Source organism: Anas platyrhynchos, chromosome 3, assembly GCF_047663525.1.
Source record: "Anas platyrhynchos isolate ZD024472 breed Pekin duck chromosome 3, IASCAAS_PekinDuck_T2T, whole genome shotgun sequence".
NCBI classification, from domain to species: Eukaryota; Metazoa; Chordata; class Aves; order Anseriformes; family Anatidae; genus Anas; species Anas platyrhynchos.
In genome coordinates, this window is record NC_092589.1 from 120,399,855 (window position 1) to 120,413,901 (window position 14,047).

General features: G+C 47.2%; 1 protein-coding gene across 1 annotated transcript; it reads left to right on the top strand.

Moving 5' to 3' along the window:
* Positions 1–4,051: 4,051 nt before the first annotated feature.
* Positions 4,052–14,047, top strand: LOC140002297 (interferon-induced very large GTPase 1-like). The gene is made up of 2 exons (XM_072036659.1): positions 4,052–4,159; positions 6,149–14,047. The coding sequence occupies exon 2, from the start codon at positions 6,151–6,153 to the stop codon at positions 13,480–13,482; it is 7,332 nt and encodes a 2,443-aa protein (XP_071892760.1). The 5' UTR covers positions 4,052–4,159; positions 6,149–6,150; the 3' UTR covers positions 13,483–14,047.

Consider the following 14,047-nt stretch of genomic DNA (forward strand, 5'->3'; position numbering starts at 1 on the left):
TTTCACCATTCATTCACTCTTCCTTTCCAGAAGGGGAGGGGTGCCAGGGGCTGTGAAAATCCCACTCAATCTCTAAGGCCTGCTTTGATCCTTGCAGTAAAGCTTTACACCCATTCAGTCACGTGGTCAATTAGGACAAACAAGTAACTCAGTAAAGTCTACCTGTATACTTTGGAAAGGTCAAAGCCCTGGCTCCCGTCCCCCTCTAGATAGGTTACAGAAGGCCTTTTTATTTACCTTTTGACATATAGTACATCCTCTGCATGTGTGCTTCTCTAAAATATATATTCCTACACAGACATGCTTTCTTAGAACAACATCACACATTGCTTGCACCTCCCAATGACTCTTCTGATGTAAAACAGTTAATATTTGCCTCATTATCACTTTATTCAGCATTTCTCTCCCATCAGGGAGTATCGATTTTCCTTAAAATGATCCACATATTTGTAACATTAATACCTCCTTGGGAGGTTGTAATTGTTCCAAAATCTTTTTTTAGAATTTACCCAAATAGATAGGTGGCCCTGTAAACTTCTGAGGTAAAATTGTCCACCTATATTGTTGCTTCCGCCCCCATTTCAGGGTCTTTCCAGTCAGAGGTGAATATACATGTATGTTTGCTCTCAGGGCCAGAGAGCACTCCATTAATAACACTGTTATTCCAGTCTAACAATTTACTAGTTGAATGCCCAATTTAATCATCAAATCCCTTCCCAACAAGTTAGTCTCTGCCTTGGATACATACAATAATTGCCCAGTGATCATTTTATCCCCTAGTCTCAGCTTGGTATCCCCCAAAAGTGGCACTGTTATCCCAGTCCCTTCTACCCCCATCACATTTAGGGTTTCATTAGTTAATTTAATCCCTGATACTTTACAAGTAACAGCAGTTGGGAGAGCGAGAAACCCCCCCCGCAGACACCAAAGTCAGTGCAGAAGGAGGGGGAGGAGGCGCTCCAGGCGCTGGAGCCGAAGCCCCCCTGCGGCCGCTGGAGAGGCCCCTGGTGGAGCAGGCTGTTCCCCCCTCCCTGATGCTTGGGAAACTGAACAAACACCACAGCAAATATGAAAATATACCAAAACTTCTAGACTGTTACTTAGATAATGCCTACATCACCTTTCCCTGCTCATTCAACTTCGAATACCTTTAACACTTTCAACAAACCTTTTAACACTTCCTTTATCTTTCTCTAGCCTTTGCTTTTCTAATGCCGACATCAAAGGCTCAGTCAGGGGCCAACTTAATTCCGTACCTTTTCCCTCCAAGATGCTGAAACAACATCAATATACAACATTTCATCCTGTTTTCCTTCTTTCCACAAAAACAACATTGACTGTAATATGGTGTTATAATTAATACTTCCATTTAGGGGCCACTCCGCTCCATCCTCTAGTTTATAAAGTGGCCACCACTGATTACAATATTTGATAAGAGTTCTTTTACTTTCTGTACCCTTTCACCCCACTATATCCCTCCAATGTGTTAGTATACATCCTAGGGGGCTTTTCCTCGGGATTTCTTTGCTTTGAACTTTTCCTATTGTAATCTGCAGTGGTTAATATTCCACCGTTTTCCTAGAAGCTCTTTACTAGTCAATCCCAATCCCTCCAAAATCCACAATATATAGATACACAAGTAAAATCAGACCACTGTAAATTAACTGCCTGTAGACAATTACACTGGGAACATTTAAACCTGATGAGCCGATAATATGCCTGGGCAAATTTTGTTCCCTTAGACATACACCTCAATGGCAGTTCTTATATTTACATATTTACATATTAACATAGGTATAAAAGAACACTTTAACAAAAATGCCCCGGCTTTTATATATACAATATACAATGTACAATTATTCCAGTTAGAATTATTCCTCAGCAGCTGGAAACATTGTGCCAGTTGCCATTAAAGCTCGCTTACCCTCCTCCTGTCTCTTTCTTAAAATCTCGGACGTCCCCAGAGTTAATGGGGACAGCCACATATTCCTAGTCACTGGTCCCTGAACGCTAGAGTCAGAGTCGCTATCAGAGTCTCCCTGGGGTTGCGGATTAGGAAGCCCGGGAGTCGGAGGGGCTGCAGGTGGTGGTGGTGAAATATAGGGAGACAGTGGGGCTGGGATCTCTAATTCTCGGTTTTTCTTCTGCCTCCCATCCCCTCCTTTTTCTTTTAGAGGATATAAATCGGCTCGAGTTTCCAAGCTGATCCACAAATGTCCATATTCACTTTCTTCCAAACTAAAAGGTTCCTTTGAGTTTACATAAATATTTAGGGCCTGGCAAACCCAATCTTCAAAGGACCCAAATACAGGCCAGTAAAGGTGGTCTCCTCGAATCTGTTTACCACCCCAAACTTCAACACAATAATGTATCATTTTTACTTTATTGCTTCCCCGCCTAAAAGGGGAATCCTGCCAATTTTTAATCATTAATCCCAGGGTAACCTAACATCAGACGTTACCCTGCCCATGGGACCAGAAGGCTTACTCTTCTTCTGTCCCATCTTCTGGAGCGCCTTCACACACACACACACAAATCGCTTCCCCCTTTTCGTGGCCCAGTCCCTCGCGGGATGTGGGAACCGCACTACCGAGGGGTCCGCACTCGCTTCGTCCGCAATTGGACGTCTCACAACGCTACGCTCCAGGATACCCAACCCCAACCGAACGGATCACCGGCCTATACTTACTCACTCCTGAGTCTTCGTTCGGTCTTCGTGCACAAAGATTACTAGGGGTTGCCGGCTTTATTTGCTTGCTGCCGAATTTAGGGTTCGTCGGTGAAGGATTTGAATGAAAGTAGTCCTAGCGAAGGCCGCTGAAATCAGCGGGGCGCCCCCTCCGAAGGTCTTTCAATCAGATTGCCTTCATCCGAGTCACGGCACCAAATTTGTTATAAGTTGCCCCCTTAATTAATTTTCAGAGAGCATTGCATTAATAATAGAAAGGAATTTATTGAGTAAGCAACAGCAAGCAAAACAGCGCTGGGCGGCCGGGGAGTCTCGGCTCCGCCAACGGCGCGCACCTCACCCCCCCCAGGGTCCCTTTTTATATCTTGGTGATTTCAGGATTACGCAGCACGTCCGGGTGTGTTCTGCGACTGCGCGCACTGTTGCTAGGGGGTCGTCTCTGTCCCTCTGGTGGTCGTGAAGATGAAGGCCGTAGTCTTCCTCGGCGTTGTGGTTCAACTTCTTTCTTTATTTGGTCATGTTGGCCCAGCGTGAGACAGGAAGGCAGGATGTTGATACACTAGTTTAACAACTTATCAGGAGATAGTTACATGAACTTTGCAGCAGTGTCTTTTGAACAAAAGAGGCTACTGAGATGCAGAAGGAGAGAAGGGGAGAGGGTTCTCTTTTTTGTTACATTAAGCAAAGGAATTTTCATAGTGTCTAGCTAAGCATTATACAGCTCCTTACTTCAGCAGGGAGTTTTCACAACTCCCATTCCTCAAACAGAACTCCTTGTTTTTACAAAAGACAATGAACAAACATTTATTGTGTATTACAGTTTGGGTTGGAAAGGACTTTGAAGATCATCTAGTTCCAACCCCCCTGCTATGGGCAGGCCCACCTCCCACTAGATCAAGGTTGCTCAAAGCCCCATCCAGCCTGGTCTTGAACACCTCCAGGGATGGGGCATCCACAGCATCTCTAGGAAACCTGTGCCAGTGCCTCATTGCTGTCATATTAAAGATTTTCTTTAAGAGCAGCTAGGTGAGAATGTGCTCACGTAGGTGACAGCCAAAATCCTTTTGCTACCTCGCACCTCTCTCAGGGATAAGGTTCAGGTGGATTCAGACTCTGCTATGATTTCTGTCTCTTCTCCCTCCCATTTCTGTGATGGCTCTGCTTTAGAGCTGCCTGCTTCTTCCACTTCCCCTTGCCTTCCTTGGAGGAGTGCTTGGGAATGTGGCTGCTCCAGCACAGCCAGCAACTGCCAAGTTTCACTTTCAGGCACTGAAAGATAATAGCCTGACTTCCAGGAAAGCAAAAAATATCTCCCTGCCATGCAACCTATAAACTGCAGACAGCGCAGAGGCTTGAGGCTCTATAAAGAGTGGGGTCAGGGGTGGGCTGAGGCTGTGCAGGGGCTGCGCTGAGATGGTGCGGGAGCTGGGCTGAGATGCTACTGGAGCTGCAGAGCACCAGGGAGGGCAGGTAGGTCTCTGCTGACATGCACTGGGCACGGCAGGGGCCACATGTGGAGACCCCTTGGCCTCCTGCTCGCTGTTTCACCCATCTCCTGCTGGGCTGCGAGATGCCAGGAGGGCAGCAGGGCTTTTCGCTCAGGGGAAATGGGCTCTGCTCAGGTGTAGGGGACAGAGAAGCAGGACAGCTGACCCCAAGGAACCAAAGGATGTCCCATCCCAGAGGGCGTACCGCTCAGCAATAAAATCTAGGGGAGTTGGCTGGGGTAGGGGGCAGCCACTGCTAAAGCAAGGGTTAGTCTTCAGTCAGTGGTTGGTAACCAATTGCACTGTGTATCAATTGCTTTGGATATTTGTTGGTTTATTATTATCACCATCATCATCATTACCCCTTCCTTTTCTGTCCTATTAAACTGTCTTCTTCTCAACACGCAGGCTTTTAGCACTTCATAGTATCCTAAAATGGTTTGGATTGGAAGGGACTGTGGTGGTATTGTTCTGCTGGGCAGCTGAGCTCCACCACAACTGCTCTCTCTCTCCCCGTCCTCATAGGAAAAGTGGGAGAAAATGCAATGAAAAGGGTTCATGGGTTGAGATAAGGACAGGGAGATCACTCAACAAGTGCGCTCTGATGAGCTTCTAAAAGGATCTGGATATTTTTTTTCCCTTTAACTTTTTTTTCTTCAGTTCCCTCCCCCATCCTGCTGTGGGGGTGGGGGGAGCCAGCGAACGGCTGTGTGGTGCTTTGCTGCCTGCCTGGTTAAACCACAACATCCTCCAACACCACCCCAGTGGGCTTCATGCTCCTCTGGCAGCTCCCCCAGGGCCCTTCCACCATGGCCCTGGGCAGGCATTGGCTGCTCCCTGCATCATGCTCTGAAAACAGCCACAGAGGCATAGTCTGTGCATTGCCAGGTCATCTACCCGACCATGAGAAACCAAGGCTCCAAATCCTAAAGAATCCTAAAATGGTTTGAGATGGAAGACATATTATAGATCATTGTGGTGGTTCTGCTCAAGTGGGCAGCCGAGCTCCACCACAGACGCTCTCTCACTCCCCCTCCTCAAAGAGGAATGGGGAGAAAATACGATGAAAAAGGCTCAAAGGTTGACATAAGGACAAGAAGACCACACAGTAATTATTTGTGAGGGGAAAGCAGACTCGGCATAGGGAGACAGTAAGGTTTATTGCTTATTACTAACAAGCTAGAGAAGTGAGAAACAAAGGAAAGAAACCAAAAGCACCTTCCCCCCCCCATCCACCCTCTTCCACCTCCTCCCCCCGAGCGGCGCAGGGGAACGGGGGAATGGGGGTTATGGTCAGTCTACAGCACTTCTTCTCTGCCGCTCCTTCTCGGTCACTCTCATCCCCTGTGCTGTGGGGTCCCTCCCATGGGACACAGTCCTTGATGAACTGATCCGGCGTGGGCTTCCCACAGGCAGCAGCTCTTCCAGAACTGCTCCAGATATGGGTCCGTACCACGGGGTCCATCCCTCAGGAGAAAACTGCTCCAACCTGGCTCCCCCACGGGCAGCAGCTCCTGCCAGGTCACCTGCTCCTGCGTGGTCTCCTCTCCACAGGCTACAGGTCCTATGCTGAGTCTGTTTTGCTCATAACAAAAATTTCTGCATGATCTTCGTGTCCTTCTCTCAAACTTTGAGCCATTTTCATCGTATTTTCTCCCCACTCCTCTTGGAGGAGGGGGAGTGAGAAAGCGTCTGTGGTGGAACTTGGCTGCCCACTCGAGCGGAACCACCACAGCATCTTATACATGGGTGCTGTTGAAGGCAGCGCCTTGTCCATGGCTATTTGTGCAGCCGTGCCAGTGGTTGCGTGTGTCTGTCTGTCTGTGTCTGCATATTTCAGGGGTGCCCGAGGCTGGGTTCCAGCAGCAGGGCAGAAGAAATGCGTGGGCCGGGAACTATGGAGAGGCCTCTTCTAAGGGATGGTGGCCTCCTCTAACCTGATGTAACAAAAGTCTCTTTTCCCCTTCCACAGCCATGGAGTCACAGGAGGAGAGAGCAGATGCTGGGGAAAAGGCACGAATTGCTAAGCAATTGCTGGCAGAAGCATTTGAGAAGGAAGGACTTGATGAAGAATACTGGCTCCCCAGACTGTCAGAGATATTGGGTGTTAAGTCAATAAATGCTTTGAAACATCTGCAATATGAAGACTACCTTAAACTGGAGTGCAAAGTACGGTACCCCTGGGAGACCAAGGCACTCCAAAGGCTCCTGGGAATCACAGGCAACGAAACAGGTGTTGATGAACTGCAGAAACAGCACTTGGAGAGGATGAAGCAGAGGCAAGAAGAAGCCAAGTCAATCCTACAGGAGCTGGAAGAAATGCAGAAGAGCCGTAACCACAGCAAGGAAATGATAAGTAAGAAAGAGGAGGCCCTACAGCAAGCCATGGACATTCCCAAGGAGTACTGGGCACCTCCAGAGCAGGCATTGCTGGATGAGCTGGTGAGCATCCGGAAGCAACTGGAGCAGCAGGAGAAGTCCATGGAGGAGAGGGAGAATGTCTCTGACGAGGAGGTCCTGAGGCGGGCATCGGGAGGCCTGGCTCTGCAGGGGATTTACCAAACCAACAGCCTGGAGGATGTGCTGGCAAAGCGAGAGCAACTCATCAGGGTCCCTGATGGCTTCATGCTCACTGGTCCAGTGCAAGGGTCGCTGCTTGAGAGGAAGGAGTTCTCCTCCTCTGCAGCAGAAGCCACTTTCACCAAGTCCATGGAGCAGCTGGGGTTCAGCATCAATGCTTCTGTCAAAGCTGCGTTCTGGAGGTTCAGTGTTGAAACAGGTGTAGATTACGGCAAGTCCTCACAGTCAGAGGACTCCCGTCGGTCACGCTCGGAGCAGGCGTACATTTGCACCACCAAGTACCAATACATCCCTCTGGCCTCCTACTACTTCCAAAAGGACCAGCTTCGCCTCTCAGACGCAGCCCTGCGAGAGCTGCAAGACATCGAACAGCTTCTGAGCATCACCCAGGAGGCAGACAGGTTCCACCTACTGAAGAGCAGGTGCGCCAGCTTCTTCAGCAGGTTTGGGTCCCACGTGAACCAGGGACCAATCCACTTTGGGGGAATATTCTGGTGGAAAGCATCTGCCGAAGGTTTCAGGGCAGAGCAATGGGATGAGATGAAGCAACAAACATCTGAAGCACTGAACAGCTACGTCGGGGCTAGCTTCAGCAGCTTTGGTACCAAGTGGGGAGTGAAGGGGGATGCTTCAAAGTCCAGCTCACAGGCATCATTTGAGGGAAGAGACGGAAGCAGCACCCACAGAGCAGTTCAGCTCTATGTGACCAAAACAGGGGGCCCAGCAGAGACGGATTCCCTTCCCGAGTGGAAATGCAGGCTTGTGGCCAATAACACAACCTGGTGTGTGATCGACCGGGGCTCTCAGCTGATCCCAGTGTGGGACATAATCCTGTCCAACCACAGCAGCGATTTTAAATCCTCCCATCAAATGGGCAGCAGCCTCAGGACTGTCTACGAAGCGCTAACGAATCGCAGCACTGGTGTGATCTTTGGAGAGGAACTGGCCAGTGCCGTAGAAGAGGCCAGAGCTTTCCTGGAGCAAGTGAAGACCTGGGAGGGGACAGTGGATGAAAAGAAACTGCTCATGTTGCTAGATTTTAAACAGGGTCTGAATAAGAGAACAAAGAATCACAGTGTCTGGATCAACATATGTCTGTCAGACAAAGCATTGCAGGAGTTCCTGGTGAACACTGTTTCTTTTTGCCAGAGGTCTTCTCCAGAAAACACCACCTACATCAAATCTCTGCTGCAGTGCCTGCTGGATCCTCACATCTATTCTGTCAGGGACTTCCCCAGGGCTTCCTTCATTATGCAATGGCTCTTCCACGAGGAGCACAAAACTCCCAATATTTCCAGTCTTGAAGATCTCAATACAACACTGCTGCAAATGAAGGAGGACATCATGAAAGTCACCTACGCACCAGCAACTTCTGCATCTGCCATTCATGACGCAAAGATCAAAGCCACCTTCACTGCAAGCCAGTCTGTTTCTTCCTTGCTCCAGTATCTGCAGCAAAGGGCACAGGAAGACATAGAACTCTTAGTGCTCTTAGTTACAACCAGCACAGGATACCAAGTAGAAAGCAGCACTTTTCAGTGCCTCCTTGGGTGTCCAGAAATTAATTTCATGATAAAGGAAATGCGCGTGGCACATAATGAGTATCAGAGCCTGAAGGAACAGGATGTTTGCAGAGCTCAGGCCTTCCTGCTGCTGAGGGGGCTCACCATAACATCCGAAAACAAGAAGATGACCCCTGAGCAGAAGAATGACCGCTTAGTTTTCATGAAAGAAAAGATGAAAAACACATGGTCCACAGAGATGAAAGCTCTCCTCGAAAAGCACAATGCATTCAAAGACTGGGAGATGCTGGAAAGAGATTTGCAATCCTTCATCGATGGGCAAGTGGAGGACACATCTGACAACCTGAAGAAAGACGATATAATCAAAGACCTGGAAGATGCTTTTCAAGGCATGCAGCCTCCCAGTCAGTGTAAACCTAAATCAGAAAGTAGCAAATCTAAAGCAAGTCAAGCCACTGCAAGTCCAGAGTTCCTCAAGTTACTTAAGCGCCTCGGGCTGGAAAGGTACTATCCAAGAAAAATGGGCACAGAAGATTTCCACATAATACACCAGACATCTGTACATGACAGCCAGCCCAGCAAGGACAGCGAGCTACCATTTTACTTCCTGCAAAGGCTCCTGACCGTGGATTACCGGGTGAGGTACCTGACTTGCAAGGAGGCGAGTAAGCCGGGAGTTGTTCCCACACCAAACACCTCAGGGGAGGAGCACGAGCCCTCTGATTCCTTTGATGACTTTCTCAGTGACTTGGACAAAGGAGCCCCTGAATCTGCAAGCAGGGAGAGTCATGTGCACCCCATGGACCTCCAGATGGCAATTTTTCATTGTGCTGATGATTTCATGAGACAGTACCTTTCATCCAAGCTCGCTTTCTGCCAGTTTGCACTACCCCTCCTGGTACCAAACCCGGGCACTTCACAGATAGAGTTCCCTCTCTGGTCCCTCAGCCAAATCAAGAAGAGCTGGAAAGGGACGTTGAAATCGGGAGAGCAGAAAAGGATTAGCAGTCACAACAACAAACTCATTTATCAGGCAGAGATGCCTGTCGTGTCTTTCTTCCGCATCGGCAGCTCTCCTTCCTCTTCCAAGTCTCAGCTCCTGAATGTCCTGCTGAGCAGGAAGAAACATGACACTTTTTTCCACCGACATTGTGAAGGCAGCACCAAAGACTGCTTCCTGATGAAAGGTGTTGTGGAGATCTCCTGGTACATTCCCCCTGGCAGCGACAGCGACAGCTTTGACGGCCCTGTTGCTTTCTGTAACCTGCACGGAGATACGAGAGAACACGAACCCCAGCTGCAGTTTTTACAGGAGATCTCTGCCGTGAATGTGGTTCTTGTTTCTGAGTTGGATCAGAGCAATGAGAAGAAAGGCAGGAGAATTTTACATGATCTATGGCAGTCTCAGAGGCCTTTGGTTTGCCTTTTCACTGAGAAAGAGAGCATAGCAGCTGGCCGATCTGGCCAAAACGTAAGAATAGGGATCAAGAACAGAAATGAAGCAGAATTAGTGGGTGAGCTGACAAAAACCATCCGAGACCTAGTGGAAGGGTCGAGCACGCTTGTTAGCCTCAATGCATGCCTGAGCACAGCTCGCCAGCACGGCTTCTTAGTCGATGAAGATGCAGAAGCGTGCGTGACAGCCAAAGAAACAGCAATCACGCTGGTGAATCTGTTGAAGAAGGAGAAGTTGTCTGAGATCAAATCACAGCTACTGCCTCTTCAGGGACAACTGTGGTACATGTGGTGTAAAAAGGACAAAGAACTCACTCGCTTGCAGGAAAAGAAGAACAAGAGCATAGAGCATCATCGGTGCGAAATAGAATTGGAGAAGTCTGACATACGAAGAAAGCAACTAGGCAAAGCCATTCCCCTCAATCAGCTGATGAAAACAGTCCTTGGCTTTCTCCAGTCACAGCCAGACAATACCAAGAAATACTTTCTGCAGTGGATGAAGATCTTCATGGACGACATCTCCTCTGATCAACTTGATGAGCTGAGGAGAGAGTATCATCAGGTATGGTCTCAAATCCTGGCATTAAAGAAAAGCAATGGAAAAAGTGACCTGAAAACTCAATTGAGGAATGAGTTAGATGCCCTTTCCGATGAAATCAATGATTCATCCATTGGCCTTGAGCATATTTTGAGAGAGGTGGGGCAGATTTATGAGGCACTGGAATCAACAAACTCCAAAGAAGAATGGTATGTCAAACTACCTGAAATTGCTGCCAATCTGATGGTTTTAGGGTATCCCATTGAGCTGATGGATGGTGATGCTTCTTACATACCACTGCAATGGATTGGAGCCGTCTTTGACAGGTTAATTGAGAAGCTAGGGGACAAGCGAGTATTTGTGCTTTCCGTGCTTGGCATCCAGAGCACAGGGAAGTCAACACTGCTGAATGCCATGTTTGGTCTCCAGTTTAACGTCAGCGCAGGGAGGTGCACCCGGGGAGCATTTATGCAGCTCATTAAAGGGGACGAGAAGCTCCAACAGGACTTGAGCTTTGATTACCTGCTCGTTGTTGACACAGAAGGACTTCATGCCATAGAGATGACCCATAAGCAGTCACTTAACCACGACAATGAGCTGGCCACCTTTGTCATCGGCATCGGCAACATGACTCTGATCAACATCTTTGGAGAAAATCCTTCAGAAATGCAAGACGTCCTTCAGATTGCTGTGCAGGCTTTCCTGAGGATGAAGCAAGTTAATATTTCCCCAGGCTGCCTCTTTGTGCACCAAAACGTGGGTGAAATAACCGCAAAGGAAAAGAACATGGAAGGACAAAGACGTCTGCAGGAAAAGCTGGATGAAATGACCGTGACCGCGGCCCAGCAGGAATTCTGTGACATCACCTGCTTCAGCGACGTCATCCGCTTTGACGTGAAAACCCACATTCATTACTTTGCTCACCTGTGGGAAGGAAACCCACCGATGGCACCGCCCAACCCCACCTACAGCCAGAACGTCCAGGAATTAAAGAGCAAAATTCTCCAAGCTGCCAAGAAGGAATCGCACAGCAGCGTTTTGAGGCTCTCCAGCTTGAAAGTTCGTATTAGTGACCTGTGGAATGCCTTGCTGAATGAAAACTTCATTTTCAGCTTCAAGAATTCAGTGGAGATTGCTGCCTACAAGAAACTGGAAACTGCATTTAGTCAGTGGACCTGGCAGCTGAGAAGTCACATCTTAGACTTGCAAATGAAACTGGAAAACAAGGTGCGGAACGGGGAGTTGGACAATGTCACCACAGAACACCTTGAAAAACTGGTACAAGAGAGAAGTGATGCCATCACCAAGAACATGGAAACATTCTTCAGTGAAGACAGAGACCGTGAAATACTGATCCAGTGGAAATGCAGCACAGAACTGAAGCTGAAAGAACTGAGAGAGTCCCTTCTTGTTGAAACGCGAAGGAAGTGTGAGAAACTTATAGAAGTAAAGAAGAGCCAGAGTAAATTGGATGAGAGGAAGTCTGAATATGAAAATGAGCTCCTGAGAAAGAGCAGAGAGTTGGCCCTGTCTCTAAAAGGCCAGAAATTAAGTGAAAGTGAACTGAGAAACCACTTCAATTCTATCTGGAAGCAGTGGGTTGCTGAAGTGTCCTCTGCTGCTCCCCCTCTGGAACAGGTGGACATCGATGTGGACATAGAAAATGTCCTTCTAGAGCACTTTAAGGAGCCTAACGTAGATACACGAATAAGGACGTTTTCCCAAAAGCCTGACTTTTCTCTTGACATACAGAAACATGTGTCTAAGAAGAAAAGTTACATCATCTTTTCTAAGAGTTTGGGCGATGCAGATGAGAACAGCATGCAACGCATTACAGATAGCATCATAATGCGTGTGAAGGAAAACATTGAGAAGAAGGAAAAGGACAAAATGGATTACAGTCGAACTTTTATTCATGAAATATTAAATGAAGTGGAGGAAGGTATGAAGTCTGTTCCTAACACTGCAAATTACACTTTTAATAAAGAATACAAAATAGATTTATCACTGCACCTGTGCAGAATGGCAGCAGAAAGGTTTAAAGACATGCATGCAGCATTCAGGAATGCAAATAATCCAGTCGTCTACCTGGAGAGCAAGAGAGAAGACTTCTTCAAATGTTTCCAGATTTCCTGCCAAGGAGCCTCTTGTATCACAACATTTGCTGATTTCCTGTGCAGCAAGATTGCCCCAGCTCTTCGACACGTCATCTACGAGAAGACAGCTCTTGACATAGCTCGAGACGTGAAGGAGAAAATTCCAGATTTTGGAGGGAATAGGTCCACTCTGGAAAATTACATGCTGAAATTCCTAGCAGAAGAAGAAAATTTTGAAAATTTCAAGCATTACCTTAATGCCCCAGGAGAATTTTTAAATAATTACATTCAGACAAAAGTTGAGACATACTGTTTAGGTAAGAACAAAAGGCTAGAGATGTTTTTAAGAGAATCCCTCTCTCACTACTATGAAAGCATAAAGTCAGCTGTTTTTGCATCAACCACGGTTGTCAAAGACAGAAAAGACAGAAAGGATAAAATCTCTCTTTGGCTGGATGAATTCTGCAGAGCACTCGGAGATGTGCTAAGCTTGCCCAGGAGCGACCTGAAGGGCATTGAACATCAGGAGATAACAGACGTAGAGTTCCTGAATAATGCCATGACAGAAGCACTGTCTCCCGTTATTGATGATCTCAGGAAAGAGTTTGAAGAAGCTTGTATGAGCTCCTTTGAAAGGCAGCCTCACACAATACTGGCTGAGCAGTTTGCAGGGTGCCAGGAGCAGTGTCCATTTTGTGGGGCTGTTTGCACTAACACTATGCCAAACCATGACGGAGACCACCGGGTTGTCTTCCATCGTCCAGAAGTTTTGAGAGGATACAGATGGTATGAAAAGAGAGGATCTAAATGGCATGAAACAGACAAGCTAGTCATTGATATTTGTTCTAGCAGTGTTTCAAGTGACTGCACATTTGTGGTTGGTGAAGACACATGGATCCCCTACAAGAAATACCGGGATGCAGGACCTCCATATTCCACTTGGAGCATTCTTCCTGATCCATCCATGCAAGCATACTGGAAATGGTTTGTGTCTTCTTTCAGGACACAGCTAGAACAATGCTACAATGGGAAATTTCATGGCAAAGGAGAAATCCCTGCTTCATGGCACACAGTTACAAAGCAGAATGCACTCGCTGAACTGGAGAAATGGTAGGCTAAGTTGGTATGAAGGAAAAACTGCAAGTGCTTTGCATTTTAGAAGATCATATTATGAGGATAACCACAAAATCTTGTTGTAATGATTATGACTTAAACCATGTCAATAAAACTAAATGTAATTGCTGCAATGTTGGGTGAACTGAGGAGTGCTTCTCATGCTGCTGCTCAGCGATTCCCTTGCTGTGTGATAAAGTCCAAGTCCTTTTCCTTTCTTGCCAGAAATAATGACATCGGCTTTGTCTTAAAGCAAACTAGAAGGACATTCTGGTAGCAAGTAGTCATACCGCCAAGATCAAGACCAAGTGCCAGATGAAAAGCAAAAGCAGCATTAGCAAGTACCAGTTATATCAGCTGCTATGGGAAAAGAAATGACACTGGCAAAAGAACAGTTTCCCTGCAGCAATACTTGTCACACTTGCAGAAAGGACAGCAGGGTCTGCGAGCAGGTGAACATTTGTGGGGAACTCGGCTATTTTGTTTTTTGGGATTCTTATTTGCATTCATAAACTCAGTACTCAGGTTCTGTTCTTTTTCTGATGCCATTAAAGCAATTAATGCAG

Coding starts and splice junctions, on each gene's coding strand:
- LOC140002297 (XM_072036659.1), top strand. CDS start 6,151: ATGGAGTCACAGGAGGAGAGAGCAGATGCTGGGGAAAAGGCACGAATT.